Source organism: Tachypleus tridentatus, unplaced genomic scaffold, assembly GCF_004210375.1.
Source record: "Tachypleus tridentatus isolate NWPU-2018 unplaced genomic scaffold, ASM421037v1 Hic_cluster_1, whole genome shotgun sequence".
NCBI lineage: Eukaryota > Metazoa > Arthropoda > Merostomata > Xiphosura > Limulidae > Tachypleus > Tachypleus tridentatus.
This window is the reverse complement of record NW_027467777.1, coordinates 27,531,918-27,555,651: the sequence shown is the minus strand read 5'-3', so window position 1 is coordinate 27,555,651 and position 23,734 is coordinate 27,531,918. Positions and strand designations below refer to the sequence as shown.

At 32.7% G+C, this 23,734-nt stretch overlaps 1 protein-coding gene across 3 annotated transcripts in view; it reads left to right on the top strand.

Annotated features, from left to right (window-relative positions):
* Positions 1-5,688: 5,688 nt before the first annotated feature.
* Positions 5,689-23,734, top strand: part of LOC143242043 (sodium-dependent nutrient amino acid transporter 1-like) — a 37,564-nt gene continuing 19,518 nt past the window's right edge. The window contains exons 1-9 of one of the 3 annotated variants that reach the window (XM_076485383.1): positions 5,689-5,834; positions 6,023-6,154; positions 11,628-11,788; positions 12,294-12,367; positions 17,037-17,169; positions 18,515-18,649; positions 20,302-20,405; positions 20,823-20,950; positions 23,523-23,638. In XM_076485383.1, coding sequence (XP_076341498.1) covers positions 5,759-5,834; positions 6,023-6,154; positions 11,628-11,788; positions 12,294-12,367; positions 17,037-17,169; positions 18,515-18,649; positions 20,302-20,405; positions 20,823-20,950; positions 23,523-23,638 — 1,059 coding nt within the window. In that variant the 5' untranslated portion in view covers positions 5,689-5,758. Of the gene's footprint in view, positions 5,835-6,022; positions 6,155-11,355; positions 11,525-11,613; positions 11,789-12,293; positions 12,368-17,036; positions 17,170-18,514; positions 18,650-20,301; positions 20,406-20,822; positions 20,951-23,522; positions 23,639-23,734 lie in introns of those variants that run through there. The other 2 variants (XM_076485384.1, XM_076485385.1) reach the window with 2 other exon arrangements.

The following is a 23,734-nucleotide window of genomic DNA, read 5'->3' as shown; positions in this document are numbered from 1 at the left end:
ACTGTAAATAATGAATATTGTGTCTAGGTTGATTTGATTGTAAATCATGAATATTGTGTCTAGGTTGATTTGAATGTAAATCATGAATATTGTGTCTAGGTTGATTTGAATGTAAATCATGAATATCGTGTCTATGTTGATTTGAATGTAAATCATGAATATCGTGTCTAGGTTTATTTGAATGTAAATCATGAATATTGTGTCAAGGTTGAATTCACTGTAAATAATGAATATTGTGTCTAGGTTGATTTGAATGTAAATCATGAATATCGTGTCTAGGTTGATTTGATTGTAAATCATGAATATTGTGTCTAGGTTGATTTGAATGTAAATCATGAATATTGTGTCTAGGTTGATTTGAATGTAAATCATGAATATCGTGTCTATGTTGATTTGAATGTAAATCATGAATATCGTGTCTAGATTGATTTGAATGTAAATCATGAATATTGTGTCTAGGTTGATTTGAATGTAAATCATGAATATCGTGTCTATGTTGATTTGAATGTAAATCATGAATATCGTGTCTAGGTTTATTTGAATGTAAATCATAAATATTGTGTCTACGTTGATTTGAATGTAAATCATGAATATCGTGTCTAGGTTGATTTGATTGTAAATCATGAATATTGTGTCTAGGTTGATTTGAATGTAAATCATGAATATTGTGTCTAGGTTGATTTGAATGTAAATCATGAATATCGTGTCTATGTTGATTTGAATGTAAATCATGAATATCGTGTCTAGGTTTATTTGAATGTAAATCATGAATATTGTGTCAAGGTTGAATTCACTGTAAATAATGAATATTGTGTCTAGGTTGATTTGAATGTAAATCATGAATATCGTGTCTAGGTTGATTTGATTGTAAATCATGAATATTGTGTCTAGGTTGATTTGAATGTAAATCATGAATATTGTGTCTAGGTTGATTTGAATGTAAATCATGAATATCGTGTCTATGTTGATTTGAATGTAAATCATGAATATCGTGTCTAGATTGATTTGAATGTAAATCATGAATATTGTGTCTAGGTTGATTTGAATGTAAATCATGAATATCGTGTCTATGTTGATTTGAATGTAAATCATGAATATCGTGTCTAGGTTTATTTGAATGTAAATCATAAATATTGTGTCTACGTTGATTTGAATGTAAATCATGAATATCGTGTCTAGGTTGATTTGATTGTAAATCATGAATATTGTGTCTAGGTTGATTTGAATGTAAATCATGAATATTGTGTCTAGGTTGATTTGAATGTAAATCATGAATATCGTGTCTATGTTGATTTGAATGTAAATCATGAATATCGTGTCTTGGTTGATTTGAATGTAAATCATGAATGTTGTGTCTAGGTTGATTTGAATGTAAATAATGAATATTGTGTCTAGGTTGATTTGAAGGCCAAATATTTATTGTGTAAGGTACTTTTTCTAGTAAATAGGGCATCAGTCAATGTGTTTCTCGTTTTTGATAGCAACTGAGTGCTAGGAATGTTAATTTCTGGTCGACTAATATTAAAATTTGATGAATTTGTAACGTGATACAATTTCTGTCAGACATGTTAAAGGTGACTTGCCAACAGTACTTTTTCAGTGACTGGACGTAGACTACTTGTAACAAGGCTTAGATAAATGATTCGTTTACTGATATATTTCTTTATGTTTCTAAAATATTGGCACAGTGGTTAGGTTCTTGACTAGCAATATGCGGGTTCGGATCCCCGTTATACCAACATGCTCGCCGTTTCCTCCGTAGGTACGTTATAATTCGACTGCCAATCACATTATTTGTTGGTAAAAGAGTAGCCCAAGGGTTGGTGGTGGGTGGTGATTACAACCTGCCTTCCCTCTAGTCTTCCTTTACCTAATTAGAGACCACCAGCTCAGATAATAATTACGTAACGTTGTGCGATATCCAGAACAAACCTCAAACCCTGAAACATTCAACCCATGAATGGATGATATTCAGAAACATGTTTTACTTTTTGATAATTTAAAAAAATCTTTATTTAAACTTGGTCGAAAACTCACATCGATAGCGTTAAGTGGGATAACTATCAATTGCTATTATTACACTTATCAGTTACAGCATTCAGTGAATTTTGAACACAGTTTGACGCTATTGGTAGGTTTCGAGATAAGCTCCAAACACAAATACCGTCTGTATAGTGAGAAAATATATGTACGTTAAATCAGAAAACGGTTTATTCCTACTTGTAATTACGGAACGTTTCACTACAGGACTCAGAGAAATTCAACAATATTCCTGCTAGTGAGCAAAATATTAAAAAGTTCACAACAGTACTGTGGAAAATTCAACAATATTCCAGTTATTTAATAAAGTATTAGAAGTTTTATAACAGTACTGTAGAAAATTCAACAATATTCCAGCTAGTCATTAACACATTAAAAATTTCACAACAGTACTTTGGGAAATTGAACAATATTACAACAATTTATTAAGGCACAAGAAGTTTCACATGAGTTCTGTAGGAAATACAAAAGAGTTTCTGATATTGATTAAGATATTAGAAGTTTTACTACAATACTGTGAGAAATTCAACAATATTACAACAATTGATTAAGGCACAAGAAGTTTCACATGAGTACTGTAGGAAATACAAAAGAGTTTCTGATATTGATTAAGGTATTAGAAGTTTTACTACAGTACTGTGAGAAATTCAACAATATTACAACAATTGATTAAGGAACTTGAAGTTTTCTAACATTACTGTGGGAAGTCAACAATATTTCTGGTGTTGATTAAAATATTAGATGGTTTCACCTCAGTACTGATGGACAGTCCAAGATGTTGTTCAAACAGAAGTTAGAATAACAAGTAACACTTAAATGGCTGACATATATAGAATGAATTACATTAAATATATGTTTTTCTTAATATTAAAACAAATTATTGCATAAATATTGCATTATTTTTGTTAGTGATTAAGGAACTAGAAGTTTTATAACACTACTGTGGAATGTCAACAATATTTCTCCTGGTAATTAAGGAATTTGAATTTTATAACACTACTGTGATAAGTCAACAATATTTGTGGTATTGATTAAGATATTAGAACTTTTACATCAGTACTGTTGGAATTTCAACAATATTTCTGCTAGTGATTAACGAACTAGAAGTTTTATAACACTATTTTGGGATTTCAACAATTAAACAGTGAATGTCAAGTAGGTAAAGCATACAGAAACAACACTGGCTGTATTAGTGTTAAAAAAAGGACTTGATAAACGAACAACATTGGCTGTATTAATGTTAATATATTGGACTTGATAAAGAAACAACATTGGCTGTATTAGTGTTAAAATATTGGACTTGATGAAAGAACAACAATGGCTGTATTAGTGTTAAAATATAGGACTTGATAAAAGAACAACATTGGCTGTATTAGTGTTAAAATACAGGACTTGATAAAGGAACAATATTGGCTTTATTAGTGTTAAAATATTGAATTTGATGAAATAACAACATTGGCTGTATTAGTGTTAAAATATAGGACTTGATAAAGGAACAACGTTGGCTTTATTAGTGTTAAAATATTGAACTTGATGAAGGAACAACATTGGCTGTATTAGTGTTAAAATATAGGACTTGATAAAGGAACAACATTAGCTCTATTCGTGTTAAAACATTGAACTTGATAAAGGAACAACATATGGCTGTATTGGTGTTAAAATATTATATGTGATGAATTCTGTTGTACGGAGATCACGAGGGGAGATGGAGAGACCTAGCAAGTTTCACTCCCGTTACATATCACGTGTTTAATAACATTATGTTTTTGCTACTTTTGGGTATTCATTTCAGTGTATTCGTTTTTGTTTTCCCAATATACGCGATGAATAAAGGCAGATCACATAATACTATCAGATTAGGTATGGAAATTACGACGTGAGTTTCAAGGAGAACTTAAATAATTGCTTAGTCACTGCAAACACTTAAGAATACTCTAATCACTTGAGTGCTGTTTTTTCGTAGAGCTCTGAGCTATAAATGATAACGTTTATCGCCGTGACCTTACCTTTATCCTAGGAGTTTACACATTTTTTAGATTAAAAAAAGAAAAAGACAGATTAGACACAATGGTTTGCATACCAAGTTTCTCATCTCAAAATTTCAACATATCTCTCATGACCTGTTTCATTTTACCACTCACATAAGAAAATCGTAAATGGTGTTTAGTAAATGTAAACCTAGAATACACATGTTTTGGCTATTTGTTTCTGCCACGTTCCTCTCAATGTATACGTCACGGATTTGAAAGTAGCAGTAAATTAAAACATGATTTATCTTTTATCTTGTCAGTCAAAAGATAATATCTAATCTCGAAAACAAATTCAATCATGACTTCGGCCTGAGGCCAAACTGATAAACAAAATAGAATAACTAAGCCTAATGTTCATGATAAAATTACATTAGCAAATTAACGATTTTTCACGTTCCTTTTAGAATCTCTGTTGTCTAGTTCTTTTAGTTTGTTTTTATAAATAAATATTTTTTTTAGTGAAGAGCTACACACTGGGATATCTGAGTCTGTCCACTACGAATAATCGAACTGTGGACTTTAGCACTGTAAATCTTTAAACTTACTACTCACCGAAGGACTTGTAAAATTTTATGTAAAAACACAAAAGGTTAATGTTTCAACGTCAATTATCTTAAAATGTATTAATAAGGTGAGAAACGGGAATCAACTTATGGTTACAGTTTTTCATATCTCCAAGCAGTTTTCATTCTATCTGATATTTTGAAAACACAGATTTTTGCCACCCATGAGATGTTTGGTCTCCTTTTTCTCTTACCTGAAAAAATAATCAGAATTAAAACTATATTATTAAGAAATACCCAGTCGAAAGTTATGTTGATTCATGATTAATGAAAGGTTATCTCATTAAAAGTTGTTTCCCTTTTATGTAATTATAAACAATACCCATAAAAACTGCAAAACACAAAATGTGAAACCGCAAAATTGTATGTATCTTCCCATGAACTCAACAAACCTTCAAACAAAATTTAGTGAATTTTCATCACTAGGGGCGAAGTGGTGGTTAAAAATGTAAACACTTCCATAAAAACTTCAAAACAAAAGCTAAAAGTTTGTATGTACCCGAGTATGAGCCTAATGAATTTCTTCACTGGAAGTAGTTACATAAAACAGTCACAACACTATTATATTTATACAGATTCTAATAAACATAAAATATCTTGAATGCCTCAGAGGTATTAAGGTGAAATATTAAAGGATGAACCCAAACTCACAACTATAAAGTTGATACCAGATTAAAGTTGTGGAATCACACTTAACTGCCTGAAACTAAATCCAGAATATGTAGTTCTAGAAATAAGAAACGAGTCTGTAGGTGAAACTTGGAATTATGTTTTTATTCTCCAAGTCGCAGAGTTCTTACTTGATATCGTAGTGTAACTGTTGTTCGTTGTTATGGATAATGATTTTTTGTAACAGAAAGTTAACTTAATAAATATGCTATTCAGGAATTTTTATGCTATAATTATGAGAGTTATTCTAATGTCATAGTCCCAGGCGGAATCCTTCCAAGCCATTGAAAACTTATTTGTTAAATAATAAAAATTGTTTCTTACAAATAGCATGATTCATTAAGCTCTGCTCTTTATAACAAAACAGTGTTTTGATTTCAGACAATTACGGTACCAGATAAGGTCAAAGATCACTCTGAACACCGAGGTCAGTGGGGTCGAAGCTTGGAATTTTTGATGTCATGTATATCCATGTCAGTTGGACTCGGCAATGTTTGGCGTTTTCCCAACATTGCTTACAACAATGGTGGAGGTAAAGATATTGTTTCACAGATCAAATATCTGAAAACTGAATAATTACTAAAACTTTGTTGTTTTTTATCCAAGATTTGTAAGATACTTAAGCATAAAAAGTGGTTTTTCCAATTTAGAACATGTACTTTATCTTTCTTGTATAACAAAATAAACAACATTAAGCCGATGCTTTTAATGAACATCTAGGGGCTTTCCTCATTCCTTATCTCCTGTTGCTGTTTGTGATTGGTCGACCGCTATATTACATGGAACTAGTGCTTGGACAGTTCAGCGGTAAAGGACCTATCAAAGCATGGAAATGTGTGCCTGCACTGAAAGGTAAGGTTTTCACGGTTTCTGGTAGATAGTTACCACGTTTTCACACCAATGATTGAGCCTTCCTATATAACTGCTATTAAATATTATCCATTTGTCTCTCCTGGTTTGTATAAACATCTCCCCTTCTCTCCTGAGGTCTTACTGTTCCCCGTTCATCTCTCTACGTCTTTCCTGGTCAGCGTAGACTCCTCCCCTACTCTCCTGATGTCTTAATGTTCCCCGTTCATCTCTCTACGTCTTTTCTGGTCAGTGTAGACTCCTTCCTTCCTCTCCTGATGTCTTACTGTTCCCCGTTCATCTCTCTACGTCTTTCCTGGTCAGTGTAGACTCCTTCCTTCCTCTCCTGAGGTCTCAGTGTTCCCCCTCATCCCTTTACGTCTTTTCTGGTCAACGTAGACTCCTTCCTTCCTCTCCTGAGGTCTTAATGTTCACCATTTATCTCTCTACATCTTTTCTGGTCAGTGTAGACTTCTTTCTTCCTCTCCTGAGGTCTTAATGTTCCCCGTTTATCTCTCTACGTATTTTCTGGTCAGTGTAGACTCCTTCCTTCCTCTCCTGAGGTCTTAATGTTCTTCATTCATCTCTCTACGTCTTTCCTGGTCAACGTAGACTCCTTCCTTCCTCTCCTGATGTCTTACTGTTCCCCGTTCATCTCTCTACGTCTTTCCTGGTCAGTGTAGACTCCTTCCTTCCTCTCCTGAGGTCTCAGTGTTCCCCCTCATCCCTTTACGTCTTTTCTGGTCAACGTAGACTCCTTCCTTCCTCTCCTGAGGTCTTAATGTTCACCATTTATCTCTCTACATCTTTTCTGGTCAGTGTAGACTTCTTTCTTCCTCTCCTGAGGTCTTAATGTTCCCCGTTCATCTCCCTACGTCTTTCCTCGTCAGTGTAGACTCCTTCCTTTCTCTCCTGAGGTCTTAATGATCCCCCTCGTCCCTTTACGCCTTTCCTAGTCAGCGTAGACTCCTTTCTTCCTCAAATGATGTCTTAATGTTTCACGTTGATCTCTCTACGTCTTTTCTGGTCAGTGTAGACTCCTTCCTCTCCTGAGGTCTTAATGTTCCCCCTCATACCTTTACATCTTTTCTTGTCAGCGTAGACTCCTTCCTTCCTCTCCTGAGGTCTTAATGTTCCCGTTCATCTCTCTACGTCTCTTCTGGTTAGTGTAGACTCCTGTCTTCCTCTCCTGATGTCTTAATGTTCCCCGTTCATCTCTCTACGTCTTTCCTGGTGTGTGTAGATTCCTCTCCTGAAACCTTGATTCACATATTTACCATTTGTCATACTATCTGTAAAAGACTATAAGGTTTGTTTGAGTTAATTAGCATTTAGATGACAGTTCGAACCCAGTTGTTATAAAGGTAAATATCTAATGCGTTAGTCCCACTTTGTTGGTAGATTTTACTACACTAGGCTCACTTCCAAATGCCATAAAACAATTATTTTTTATTCTGTTACAGAGTTAGGGGTAGACTTCATACTTCATCTAACCTTCTATATCAAGACTTATGGGTAGACTTCATACTTCATCTAACCTTCTATATCAAGACTTATGGGTAGACTTCATACTTCATCTAACCTTCTATATCAAGACTTAGGGGTAGACTTCATACTTCATCTAACCTTCTATATCAAGACTTATGGGTAGACTTCATACTTCATAAGACTTAGGGGTAGACTTCATACTTCATCTAACCTTCTATATCAAGACTTAGGGGTAGACTTCATACTTCATCTAACCTTCTATATCAAGACTTATGGGTGGACTTCATACTTCATCTAACCTTCTATATCAAGACTTAAGGGTAGACTTCATACTTCATCTAACCTTCTATATCAAGACTTATGGGTGGACTTCATACTTCATATAATCTTCTATATCAAGACTTTGGGGTAGACTTCATACTTCATCTAACCTTCTATATCAAGACTAAGGGGTAAACTTCATACTTCATCTAATCTTCTATATCAAGACTTATGGGTAGACTTCATACTTCATCTAACCTTCTATATCAAGACTTATGGGTAGACTTCATACTTCATCTAACCTTCTATATCAAGACTTAGGGGTAGACTTCATACTTCATTTAACCTTCTATATCAAGACTTTGGGGTAGACTTCATACTTCATCTAACCTTCTATATCAAGACTTAGGGGTAAACTTCGTACTTCATCTAACCTTCACACATACTTCATGGGTAAATAAATCATCAATTCTTCTGCCAGTCTGAAATAACCTTTATATACACGCCACAAGCTTGTGTTACATAAACAACACAACTTGTGATGAAATACCCACATCGAGGGGCGCCAAAACCAACATAGTAATTATCAGTTATTGTTACTTCTGCAGGGGAAGGGTATCGAATAAAATGTTCGCTCAGGAGCCAAAATGTAACATACTGAGAGTAATGCAACAACATCGTAACAAGAGTTGTTACCTAGGGTTCGGAAACAGTGCTAACAAAATAACAATTCCAGAGAAGAGATGTAGGATGTACCTGACCTTCCTGGTCCAAAACATAGACCGAATTCTGATAAAGAATATGTAGGGCCGGTTCTCTTTAACACGAATCTCAGGTTTTAACGGCCTCAACACTGGTTCGTGTTGAGAACAATACAATATTCATGGGCTTAAAAACACATTGGTATTGGTTGATGCACAATGTTTGTGTTCAGATGTACACGTAGGAAAATGAAGTGATGGCTTATAGAAAAGTGAAGGTACAACACCTGTAAGAAGAGGATAAAAACATATGAGCATATAAAGTTTAGCAGTATGCAACAATTACCCTTGTAAGAAGATTAACACGTGTCTTAAAAACTGAGTCGTGACTAATTATATGCACATAAACATGCTAGCTTGAAACTTAAGAACAAAGATATGCAGCTTTAGCCTGTGTAACGAACAACACGTGCTCTAAACCTTGAGACTCGATTCATGACACAAGAAACTTCGTGCTTAGAAGTTTGGAAAATATAACGCGAATAAACAAAACTAAACATGCATTCTACAACAATTACAGAAGGGTAAACAGTCATTACAAATATAACACAAATTAATTTCACAACGCAACGATTGCATTTCAGTAAGCATGATTTGAATTAAAATCCACATGTAATTAGTTTGTTCGAAAAACACCACTGTAGTGTGTTTATATCGCTACAACAATATTTTTATAATATGCACATTTCTGTAATTTACAACATAACTTTGTTTCAATCTAACCCTCCCTATTCTTCAATTATTGAGTTTAAACTAGAGGGAATCCTCAATAGCCGCGGCACATGAGATTCTTTAGGCAGGATTAGACTATGATGGCCCGGCATAACCAAATGGGTTAAGGCGTTCGACTCATAATCTGAGGATCGCGGGTTCGAATCCCCGTCGTACCAAACATACTCGCCCTTTCAGCCGTGAGGGCGTTATAATGTGCGATCAATCCCACTATTCGTTGGTAAAAGAGTAGCCCAAGAGTTGACGGTGGGTGGTGATGACTAGCTGCCTTCCCTCTAGTCTTACACTACTAAATTAGGGACGGCTAGCGCAGATAGCCCTCGAGTAGCTTTGTGCGAAATTCAAAATAAACAAACAAACAACGCCTTGGGTACGGTAAAATAAATAAATCGAAGAAGCTTTACCCCTTGAGTCCTAAACTGTTTATGGATCTCAAATTGGACAAGAAATGGCTGAAAGTTCAAAATAAAAAAAACGAACTCATTCTACTAGCTGCGGCTGATATCCCCCCCATAAAAAAGGGGTTACATGTTAGTATCAACAATTAACACTAACTCTGTAGAGTTAAAATATCTTTAATAAACAGAATAAAACTGTCCTTAATCTTTCAGAGGTTTCGTTTTAATAACAACAATTAATACAAACTCTATACAGTTACAATATACTATATACAGTTACAATATTGAGTTCGATTTACATGAAGTGGTAATACCTCTAAATTCTCCATAACAAATAACTACGAACTCTGCACGGTTAGAATATCTTGTGTTGTTAACTGAAGATTTATTTTTTTAATGTTTTTATTTATAATATTGTAGACACAATAAGTTAAGCTAAATAAGCTGTAAATGTACACTCTTGTGCAAATTAATTGAAACAAGACGGAAAATTACGATTGTTTCAATTTTTTGCGTTTTATTTCTAAGAATCCAAAAATTAATCACAAATTAATACATAATATGACCGCCTTTATTTTTCAGAAGATCATTAATCCGCTTTGTCATCGAGTCCACGAGTTGACTGCAATCTTTACTAATTTTTGGATCGCTTAGCTTATCTTTCGTAGTACAGTCTTTTCCCCGAAGCCTTTTTTTACAAATCGCCCAAAGATTTTCAATAGGATTTAAGTCCGGAGAGTTTCCAGGCCAGACCAGCACCTTTATTCGCGTTGTAGTAATAAAATTCTTCACAAGATTCGATGTGTGGCACGGAGCCAGATCTTGCTGGAAAATGCCAGATCCATCTGGAAATATCTTTTTCAATTCTGGAATGACTCTTCTTTGGAAAACTTCGATGTACTGTGGTCCTCACGTCATACCTTCTACGACATGTAAGCCTCCGACGCCATAGTAGCTAAAAACACCCCAAAACATCTTCTTCAAGAGATGTTTTACGAACTGATTGATGTGAAATTCTCGAAGTTTCTCACCTGGAGATCTGCGAACATGCAGACTTCTTTGACCCTGTACAAAGAAATGAGTCTCGTCACTGAATAACACTTTCCTCCATTGTTCTTGTGTCCAGTTCTTGTATTTCAGACCCAATTGATACCGTTTTTTCTTCATTGAGTTGGTAAAAAGTTGTTTTTTGACTGGTCTCCTTGCCCTTCTAACGCAATTTCGAATGACGTAATATTCCTCAAAATTTCGTCATATATCCCAAAAATAGATTGACCGTACTGCAAAACACAGCTAATGACACCGTCTGTGTGAAAAAATGACTATTAAAGGAAATCAGCAGGTCCAGCGAGCCCACACCGGCCGCCATGCTGAAAATATTGTAAAATGACCATTTGTTTCAATTTATTTGCACAAGGGTGTATATTTGTATAAATTATGTTAAGAGTTTGATTAATAACTGTTACTTACTATTCTTTATTATTTTTTTTCATCGAAATATCCTCCTGGTGACTGCTGTGTTATATGACTAAAAGATCAAATTTCAATACCGTTGGTGGACACAGTGCAGACAATCGTACAGCTTTCATCTTATAATAAAACGCCCAGTTTCTCACAAAACTGACTATTTTCACAAAAGAACTGTTTTGTTGCTTACCTTTGGATACTTAAGAACTTATTGTGCTATTGTAATTATTGTTTTAAGCTACTATTTATGAATATTACAGCTTAATGTAAGTTATTGTTCAATACTCTCGAACTTTTCTTACGTCATTGTTTTAAATTACCTCTTTAATTTACTATGACGTTATTGTTTGAACAGTTTTCATCTTCTAGGACTTGGGTATGCTCAGGTTATTTCCACAAGCTACCTTACAATATTCTACAATTATTTAATGGCTGTGTCAGTATTTTACCTAATCGCCTCCATGTCAAGCCAACTTCCATGGACGACTTGTGATTCTTCGTGGGCAGGAGATGTGTGTAACGAAACAGAGGTATAACATTTCATTATGTAAACAGAGGTATAGCATTTCTTTATGTAAACAGAGGTATAAAATTTCTTTATGTAAACAGAGGTATAGCATTTCTTTGTGTAAGCAGAGGTATAACATTTCTTTATGTAAGCAGAGGTATAGCATTTCTTTATGCAAACAGAGGTATAGCATTTCTTTATGACAGAAAAAAAAATAAAGCTATGAAATTTTATGGTCGTTTTCTTCATAAGATTTTAAAGATAATCATATTCATATCTTCATATTCATGTCTTCATATTCATCTCTTCATATTCATGTCTTCATCTTGATATCTTCATATTCATGTCTTCATATTCATATTTTCATATTCATATCTTCATATTCATATCTTCATATTCATGTCTTCATATTCATGTATTCATATTCATTTCTTCATATTTGTGTCTTCATATTTATGTCTTCATATTCATGTGTTCATATTCATATCTTCATATTCATGTCTTCATATTCATTTCTTCCTTTCCAGTTAATGAATCGAAGTAATTCTTGTGATTCTAATAATACGGAGAAGAGAATTTCATTGACCGAATTGTACTTCAAGTAAGAGTCGTTTTAGTAATAATGTATCCATACTTATAATATTATGTTTGTACTTCAAGTAAGAGTCATTTTAGTAATAATGTATCCATAGTGATAATATTGTGTTTGTACTTCAAGTGAGAGTCATTTTAGTAATAATGTATCCATACTGATAATATTGTGTTTGTACTTCAAGTAAGAGTCATTTTAGTAATAACGTATCCATACTGATAATATTATGTTTGTACTTCAAGTAAGAGTCATTTTAGTAATAACGTATCCATACTGATAATATTATGTTTGTACTTCAAGTAAGAGTCATTTTAGTAATAATGTATCCATACTGATAATATTGTGTTTGTACTTCAAGTGAGAGTCATTTTAGTAATAACGTATCCATACTGATAATATTGTGTTTGTACTTCAAGTAAGAGTCATTTTAGTAATAATGTATCCATACTGATAATATTATGTTTGTACTTCAAGTAAGAGTCATTTTAGTAATAATGTATCCATACTGATAATATTATGTTTGTACTTCAAGTCAGAGTCATTTTAGTAATAATGTATCCATACTGATAATATTATGTTTGTACTTCAAGTGAGAGTCATTTTAGTAATAATGTATCCATACTGATAATATTGTGTTTGTATTTCAAGTAAGAGTCATTTTAGTAATAATGTATCCATACTGATAATATTGTGTTTGTACTTCAAGTGAGAGTCATTTTAGTAATAATGTATCCATACTGATAATATTGTGTTTGTACTTCAAGTAAGAGTCATTTTAGTAATAATGTATCCATACTGATAATATTATGTTTGTACTTCAAGTAAGAGTCATTTTAGTAATAATGTATCCATACTGATAATATTGTGTTTGTACTTCAAGTGAGAGTCATTTTAGTAATAATGTATCCATACTGATAATATTGTGTTTGTACTTCAAGTAAGAGTCATTTTAGTAATAATGTATCCATACTGATAATATTATGTTTGTACTTCAAGTAAGAGTCATTTTAGTAATAATGTATCCATACTGATAATATTATGTTTGTACTTCAAGTAAGAGTCATTTTAGTAATAATGTATCCATACTGATAATATTGTGTTTGTACTTCAAGTGAGAGTCATTTTAGTAATAATGTATCCATACTGATAATATTGTGTTTGTACTTCAAGTGAGAGTCATTTTAGTAATAATGTATCCATACTGATAATATTGTGTTTGTACTTCAAGTAAGAGTCATTTTAGTAATAATGTATCCATACTGATAATATTGTGTTTGTACTTCAAGTGAGAGTCATTTTAGTAATAATGTATCCATACTGATAATATTATGTTTGTACTTCAAGTAAGAGTCATTTTAGTAATAATGTATCCATACTGATAATAGTGTTTGTACTTCAAGTCAGAGTCATTTTAGTAATAATGTATCCATATTGATAATATTATGTTTGTACTTCAAGTCAGAGTCATTTTAGTAATAATGTATCCATACTGATAATATTATGTTTGTACTTCAAGTGAGAGTCATTTTAGTAATAATGTATCCATACTGATAATATTATGTTTGTACTTCAAGTAAGAGTCATTTTAGTAATAATGTATCCATACTGATAATATTATGTTTGTACTTCAAGTAAGAGTCATTTTAGTAATAATGTATCCATACTGATAATATTATGTTTGTACTTCAAGTAAGAGTCATTTTAGTAATAATGTATCCATACTGATAATATTGTGTTTGTACTTCGAGTACGAGCGGTCCTTAGTAATACATGAACAAGGTGTGTAGGTTTCATAGTAGATTTGATACATGAACAAGGTGTATAGGCTTCATAGCAGATTTAATACATGAACAAGGTATATAGGCTTCATAGCAGATTTGATACATGAACAAGGTGTGTAGGTTTCATAGCAGATTTGATACATGAACAAGGTGTATAGGTTTCATAGCAGATTTGATACATGAACAAGGTGTATAGGTTTCATAGCAGATTTGATACATGAACAAGGTGTATAGGCTTCATAGCAGATTTAATACATGAACAAGGTATATAGGCTTCATAGCAGATTTAATACATGAACAAGGTCTATAGGCTTCATAGCAAATTTGATACATGAACAAGGTGTATAGGTTTCATAGTAGATTTGATACATGAACAAGGTGTATAGGTTTCATAGCAGCTTTAATACATGAACAAGGTATATAGGCTTCATAGCAGATTTAATACATGAACAAGGTGTGTGGGTTTCATAGCAGATTTGATACATGAACAAGGTGTGTGGGTTTCATAGCAGATTTGATACATGAACAAGGTGTATAGGTTTCATAGTAGATTTGATACATGAACAAGGTGTATAGGTTTCATAGCAGATTTGATACATGAACAAGGTGTGTAGGTTTCATAGTAGATTTGATACATGAACAAGGTGTATAGGTTTCATAGCAGATTTGATACATGAACAAGGTGTGTAGGTTTCATAGCAGATTTGATACATGAACAAGGTGTATAGGTTTCATAGCAGATTTGATACATGAACAAGGTGTATAGGTTTCATAGCAGATTTGATACATGAACAAGGTGTCTAGGTTTCATAGCAGATTTGATACATGAACAAGGTGTCTAGGTTTCATAGCAGCTTTGATACATGAACAAGGTGTATAGGTTTCATAGTAGATTTGATACATGAACAAGGTGTATAGGTTTCATAGCAGATTTGATACATGAACAAGGTGTATAGGCTTCATAGCAGATTTGATACATGAACAAGGTGTATAGGTTTCATAGCAGATTTGATACATGAACATGGTGCATAGGTTTCATAGCAGATTTGATACATGAACAAGGTGCATCGGTTTCATAGCAGATTTGATACATGAACAAGGTGTATAGGTTTCATAGTAGATTTGATACATGAACAAGGTGTGTAGGTTTCATAGCAGATTTGATCCATGAACAAGGTGTATAGGTTCCATAGTAGATTTGATACATGAACAAGGTGTGTAGGTTTCATAGTAGATTTGATACATGAACAAGGTGTGTAGGTTTCATAGTAGATTTGATACATGAACAAGGTGTGTAGGTTTCATAGTAGATTTGATACATGAACAAGGTGTATAGGTTTCATAGCAGATTTGATACATGAACAAGGTGTATAGGTTTCATAGCAGATTTGATACATGAACAAGGTGTATAGGTTTCATAGCAGATTTGATACATGAACAAGGTGTATAGGTTTCATAGCAGATTTGATACATGAACAAGGTGTATAGGTTTCATAGCAGATTTGATACATGAACAAGGTGTCTAGGTTTCATAGCAGATTTGATACATGAACAAGGTGTCTAGGTTTCATAGCAGATTTGATACATGAACAAGGTGTATAGGTTTCATAGTAGATTTGATACATGAACAAGGTGTATAGGTTTCATAGCAGATTTGATACATGAACAAGGTGTATAGGTTTCATAGCAGATTTGATACATGAACAAGGTGTATAGGTTTCATAGCAGATTTGATACATGAACAAGGTGTGTAGGTTTCATAGCAGATTTGATACATGAACAAGGTGTGTAGGTTTCATAGTAGATTTGATACATGAACAAGGTGTATAGGCTTCATAGCAGATTTGATACATGAACAAGGTGTATAGGCTTCATAGCAGATTTGATACATGAACAAGGTGTATAGGTTTCATAGCAGATTTGATACATGAACATGGTGCATAGGTTTCATAGCAGAATTGATACATGAACAAGGTGTATAGGTTTCATAGCAGATTTGATACATGAACAAGGTGTATAGGTTTCATAGCAGATTTGATACATGAACAAGGTGTATAGGTTTCATAGCAGATTTGATACATGAACAAGGTGTCTAGGTTTCATAGCAGATTTGATACATGAACAAGGTGTCTAGGTTTCATAGCAGATTTGATACATGAACAAGGTGTATAGGTTTCATAGGAGATTTGATACATGAACAAGGTGTATAGGTTTCATAGCAGATTTGATACATGAACAAGGTGTATAGGTTTCATAGCAGATTTGATACATGAACAAGGTGTGTAGGTTTCATAGCAGATTTGATACATGAACAAGGTGTATAGGTTTCATAGCAGATTTGATACATGAACAAGGTGTGTAGGTTTCATAGCAGATTTGATACATGAACAAGGTGTGTAGGTTTCATAGCAGATTTGATACATGAACAAGGTGTGTAGGTTTCATAGCAGATTTGATACATGAACAAGGTGTATAGGTTTCATAGCAGATTTGATACATGAACAAGGTGTGTAGGTTTCATAGCAGATTTGATACATGAACAAGGTGTATAGGTTTCATAGCAGATTTGATACATGAACAAGGTGTGTAGGTTTCATAGCAGATTTGATACATGAACAAGGTGTGTAGGTTTCATAGCAGATTTGATACATGAACAAGGTGTAAAGGCTTCATGCTGTTTTCACAGCAGATTTCATGCAGTATGCAAGCAGATACCTAGGGTTCCATTTTGTTTTCACACATTCATTGTAGCTGTCAGACATGTTAATCTTAGTCGAAGTTTTCTTGATTTTTATATTCATAAAGAGAAACACCTTGAAACGCCTGTTAAGTGTAGATTAGACTCGGTGTTTTAATTAAATGTTAATAAATGGATTTTGTTTATGTTTCTTACTTAGGAACTATGTTCTACATTTATCCAGTGGATTACAAGAGGTCACCATGCTCAACTGGAAAATGTGCTTATGTTTAATAGGAGCATGGACAATGGTCTATTTCTGTGTCATTAAAGGAGTCCAATCATTGGGAAAGGTTAATTCCAATGTTTAAACTAACTGAGAAATGTTAATTGTTGTAACTGAGATAATTATAACTTATTGTCTAGGGTCAATTACATAAATGAACGAATTTTATCGTATTGAGAAAAGTTAACACATTATTAATATACAATACCAGTAGTATCAAGTTAATCAGAACCTGTCTTTAAAATTTAACCTATTTACTGTAAGATATGTAATAAACAAATGTTACTACTATAGTCAGCTATAATAAACCTTGTATACTTCTGAAAGTCTACATTCGACTATCTTATATTGATACAATAGACACCCCCACACCAGCTTTTATACTACATGTTATGTATTTAATCACAATTTAATTTTCTTTTATTGATCCCAGTGGCGCCATCAATATTGGTCTGTTTAAATAATTCTCCATATCTGCCTAGGAACCATTGACGTAAACCTTCAACTTTTGTTTTGGAATATATATTTTGACAGAAATACGCATAATGTAACTCTCACACAATAAACGTAGGCATCAATCATTCTGTTCTGTTACACTGACCTTTACTACATCTATATATACATATTATAAAATCAATACATTTATTCAATATTATTTATTTCACAACCACAGTCTGCTGTGTATGTTACCATTCTCTATGGCAGTGGTTCCCAACCAGGGGATGCGAGATAACATTTCAGTTTATTATTATTATATATTAAGGGTACTGTCCTATATATTCAAATATTACGTTCGATTTTTATTTCTTATTTTTCTTTGTTTTGGCCACCTTCACTTTTATTCTTACATAAATAATTACTGTGAGGGGTGCGAGAACATATTAAAATTTTTTAAGGGTGCGGGGCATAAAAAAGGTCGGGAACCATTGCTCTATAGCATAGCCTAAAATCAAAATTTATGTAGCACGTTAGGTATTTCATAATCATCTTTCATACTTATATATTTTTCTGTATCATGACCTGGATATAGGTTACGTAATTCAAAATGTAAGTACATATTTTCCTGTACTATAACTCACATATAAGTTATGTATTTCAAAACTGTTTTTCACACTTCTATGACCATTTTGTACGATATACAATAACCTCAACCTTTCTGTTGTACTTAACGACCATTTTGTACGATATACAATAACCTCAACCTTTCTGTTGTACTTAACGACCATTTTGTACGATATACAATAACCTCAACCTTTCTGTTGTACTTAACGACCATTTTGTACGATATACAATAACCTCAACCTTTCTGTTGTACTTAACGACCATTTTGTAGGATATACAATAACCTCAACCTTTCTGTTGTACTTAACGTATTTCAAGACCTACTTATATATTTTTGTGCCATAAATTAGGTTACGTACTTCACGGCTATCTTTCCTTACACCGTTTTAATTTCTCTGATGGTGGTGGCCTTAACTTTTGATGGTGCTTCAGATGGCATTAAGTACTTCTTCACGCCACACTGGAAGAAACTTTTGAAAATCGAGGTGAGTTATGTTGAGAAATGTAAATTTCACTTGTGACGGATATACTATATCTACTTTAATATCGATGATTGTTTAAATTAAATTTATATTTAGAAATATACATTTAAATCTGTATTGACAAACTCACATCTACTCACTAAAGTTGGAGAAAATTCTCGAGTGTAAGAATCAACAATACATGTGTGTACGTAAACACTAGTGTATCGTCTATATTGTTGTGCAGGCTGAAATTTTCAGAAACTCTCCTCACTTCTGCAAATGTAACTCACACGATGCACCAAAAGACAGTATATATTATTAGTTTGCTATAGTTGGGATGCTATAAACCTCGGAAGTTATAACAGTGATTAACGCTATTATTTGGGAAATTCAGATATTTGACCAGGAACGTTTATAGATTTCAAAAATTACAAGCCATTTCAGCAGATTCACATCGGATATTAATATTTGTACCAAAACATTGCATAACTTCATCTGTGGAAAAACTCGACATGTGACCGGCTAAGAAAGAAGACAGAGCTAGCTAATTCTCTGTTAATTGGATTATATCTACAATAACTTGAGATTAATTCCCTCATCGTGAACTTTTGATGAAATATCAGGAAAGTTCCATACCAGATAGAAGACTCAGTATTGTTTGTAAAACTTTTGTACATATATCATTATGTGTAATAACCATTATTGTAAATTGTGTTGTTGTTTGTATGTTAAAATATATTTGTATTAAAAGAGAAAACTCTGTGTATCAATGTTGTTGGGAAGTATCATAAATTAGTTACATATCGATATTTATTTAACTTTTAAATCTAACCATTTAACTCAGTTCTGACTATTTGAAATTTTAATACGTAACATATCGTACAAAAGTTTAATATAACTGAACTGATAAATGTTAATTTTACCGTTCAAAACTTTAATATTAATGAGTTGAAAAATATTAATTTTATTGTTCAAAGTTATAATATTAGTAAGATGAAAAATATTAACTTTACTGTTCAAAACTTTAATATTAGTGAGGTGAGAAATGTTTACTTTTATTGATAACAGACTTAATTTTATGAATACTTCGTTATTATAGCTGTACATCAATTTTAAGAAACAAAATGATTAAATGTGCACGATATTTTTGAGAAGTGTATAAACATTTAAATTTATATAATAACCTGTGTTGCTGCTGATACTGATTGGTTTTGAAATCAGTTAAGAGAGAAGTTTAAATACTTTCTTTGTTCTTATGATGTCTCAACTTTTACCTACTCGATATGATGACCTTTGATACAATAATAAAACTAGCTTTATTTTAAAACCTATATTCAAAACGCATTCTGTTACTAAGACGAAGGTGTCATTTACTATCCTTGCAATATCTGTAAGTCCAAGATGAATCGTTTTGGAATAAATTACTTACAAACTTTAGTGTTATTTTAAATTTTTAATACATTTGTCACAATTTCATGCTGGGCCCACCTTGTGTTTATTAGATCATTTGTATCGAATGAAATATATTTAGTCAACAAGTGTTTGAGGCATAATAAAATCAAATCTGATATTCTAATTTTTATTTTTTTTTAAATTTAACCGTTTAGTAACAAGTATCGTGACATAAATAGAACTTACAAATCACAACAATCAGAATCTGCCCTACATTCCAGGTGTGGTACCGGGCGTGCGAGCAGTCATTCTTCTCTTTAGCGGTTGGTTATGGAACCTTAGTCATGTATTCCAGTTACAATGAGTTCAGAAACAACGTGAACAGGTTAAACATATTTTTATTATTTGCCACATCATATCATGTTGATAAAGCTGTGCTTGACTTTACTAACAGAAATTGAAATATGCAGTAAAAATATTATTTTTGTATAACAAATTTGGTTATAATATTTCTTTTAGTTTCTTTTTATTCATTAACCAGTTTTAAATTTCCAGAAATAAAAATGTTTTAAATAAACATTTGGTTATAAATCATCTATTATAGAAACATCTTAGCATAGGCATACACACAAGAAATAGTAAACATCAGCTAAATCGATATATTTTACTCAATATTAGCAGAAGTTGGATAATCTGATAAAACAGTATAGATCTGGAAAACAAATCAAACTTAACATTAAGTGTCAAAAGAAATAAAACACTTTATTGTTTTATCCGGAGTTTTGTTGTCTTCAAATTATAGAGACGCTATTATCATCAGCGTCTTGGATACCTTCACCAGCATACTAGCAGGTTCTGTGGTATTCGCCGTGCTAGGGACCCTGGCCCACGAGCTGTGCATACCAATAGAGGAAGCTGTCGACAAAGAAGGTTAGTGTTATGTATAATAACTTCGTAGATGTATCTGGGAGCCGGCTGTCAAAAATTAAGATAGGGTGCCTTAGAAGTTAGGTATAGTTGGAAAACGAAAGTGTATGTATTTATAATTCAGGTATTGCTGTGAAAATAAAATCAGTTATATCTAGAATTTGGACACTGTTGGAAAATGATAGTGGGAGTTTTTATAATTTAGGTATTACTGTTAAAATCAAAGTAGCTATATTGAGAATTTGGTTATCGTTACAACAGAACTTGTAAGCATCACAATCAAAATTTGGCTAACATTCCAGATGTGGTACCAGGCAATAAAAGTTGTACCTCTGATTCCTGCTTCTGCCATTACATCGTTCCTTCACCTTCTCTTTTGTCTTTCCTTAGATCTTTTCCCTATCCTACGTTGTCATTTAATTGTCTTACCATATAGCATTTATTAAATCAACAACACTTGTAGGCTTAAATAAGCTATGAGTCAGTAGTTGGCCACTGTATGCTCCATTGCAAGGTTCAGATTTAAAACATATTAACAAACGAAATGTGTTATGAATATGTAATTATAATACCACATTCAACAGTTTTTACACCACTATATTTAGAGGAGCGTCCCAAGATCATTTTAATGTGGGAATAAACAAAACGGGGCTCACTTTTATATTTTATGGATGTCTCTGGAAGTTTAAGCTATTAACGCTCGATGTGTCTTGTTTTGTCGAAAAGAGCTTTCATATGTATAAAAGGAAAAATACCATGTATCGTATAGGTCCTCAATATTTTCTTAGAAACTTATCATTCCTCAAGAGTAGAATTTCATCAAGACAGGGTTAAAGGGGCCCTTTCATCAAAACTGGACCAATAGGTCTCTCGTAAAGATTGCACCATTTGGGCTCTCTCATGGGATCCTCTCATCAAATATCAATAGGCCCTTCATTTGCTTTGACTTGAAAAAGTAATGATGCCCCTCAAAAATGACACCTCCAACGTTTTTGTGGTCATGAAAAACGCATTTTAAGTTCAAAAGATTTTAGTTTTGTTTTTTTCACACACGATGACCCTTTATCAATGCTCGTGTACAATGTGTGCAATCTTCGTTTGAGATTTCTTTCATTATGGAGATAATAATGAATAAGTGTGTATATATATATACATGTATGTATGCATATATGTGTGTGTGTGTATATGTATATATATTTACTTTTAGAATTTGTTCCGTTTATGTGGTTCTGATCTGCGATTCCATTTTTTTCATTGAGATTTGAACTATCTAGTCATTTTTAATGTGTTACTAATTGTGGTTTTTTTTTCTATAAGGTAATACTTTGAAAAATGTCTTAGTGAAATTCTTTACTTTAGTTTTTCTACAACTTAAGAGTTTTATATATGCAAAAAACGGCTCGTTTGGGTTGAGAAAATATTTTTCATAGAAGAGCGAACAACGTTTTGACCTTCTTCGGTCATCGTCAGGTTCACAAAGAAAGAGGTAACTGACCGGAAGCTGACCACATGTTTGAAAGGGGTTGTGTAACTAAGTGTCGGAATGTAGAGGGCGGTGTTAGATTTTGAATATATAATATAATTTTATTTATTTTATTATATTAATATAGGTATAAAGGCGTTCCTTTATATTGGTTTATTTTGGGTTTAAGTTGTATAAGTAAGGCTTCTTTAATTTTGCGTTTGTTTATGTTTGTTTCTTTATTTAGTATTTGAGTGTTTTCTATGGTTATGTTGTGTTTATTTGACTTGCAGTGTTCGAAAACGTGTGAAGGTGACTTTTTATGTTCTTTGAATCTGGTTTCCATTTTTCTAATTGCTTCTCCAATATAGAAGTCGTGGCAGTTATCACATTGTATTTTATAAATAATGTTGGTGTGGTGTTTGTCAGTGTAGTTTTACATAGTATAGACCTCAGTTTTGTGCCGGGTTTTTGAATAAATTTGGAATTAACTGGAATGTCATATTTTGTTACTAGTTTTTGCCAAATGTTGGTTATTTTTCTGCTGATGTCAGGAATATATGGTATACAGCAGTATATGGTTTCGTGACTTTTTGATTCGTGAGATATATTTACTTTTGTTGGTTGATTTTGCTTTCTGTCTAGGTGTATGCGTATAATGTTTTCTACAGTTTGTAGAGGAAACTTATTGATGTTGATGAAGTATTGTTTTATTTTGTCTAATTCATCGTTAATTTTCTCAACCCAAACGAGCCGTTTTTACATATATATTTCTCTACAAGTGGGTTTTCTCGACATCACTGATTATTAATTTAAGAGTTTTGTTATTTCAATGTTTCTAAATATTATACCTGTATATTCATATTATAGCTTTACATGTTTATTGTTTTAAAATTTTTATGTATATCTGTTTTAATGGTCGTGTATATAACTTGTTAGGACAAATAGCTTGCTAGTATGATTTTATTAACTGTGGCTAAACAACTAAATTAGCTTCTTATCTATATGATATTAAAAAGTCTATCATATAATGATAAATATATTCACTATTTCGTTATAAAAATTTCAGGTGGAATAAATTCAATTTTCATTCGCTTGATTTAACATTTTCAGGTATGGGCCTAGCATTTGTAGCCTACCCAGAAGCTTTGGGAAAGATAAAAGTTGTGCCCCAGTTGTGGTCTGTCCTATTCTTCGTTATGTTACTGACATTAGGCTTAGGAAGTTCGGTAGGATGGTTAATTGTATTGTATTTATTGTACTGCAACTTGTGTTTATATCAAAACTAGTAAACGTTCATTCACATTGTCGTCGCAACGTAATAT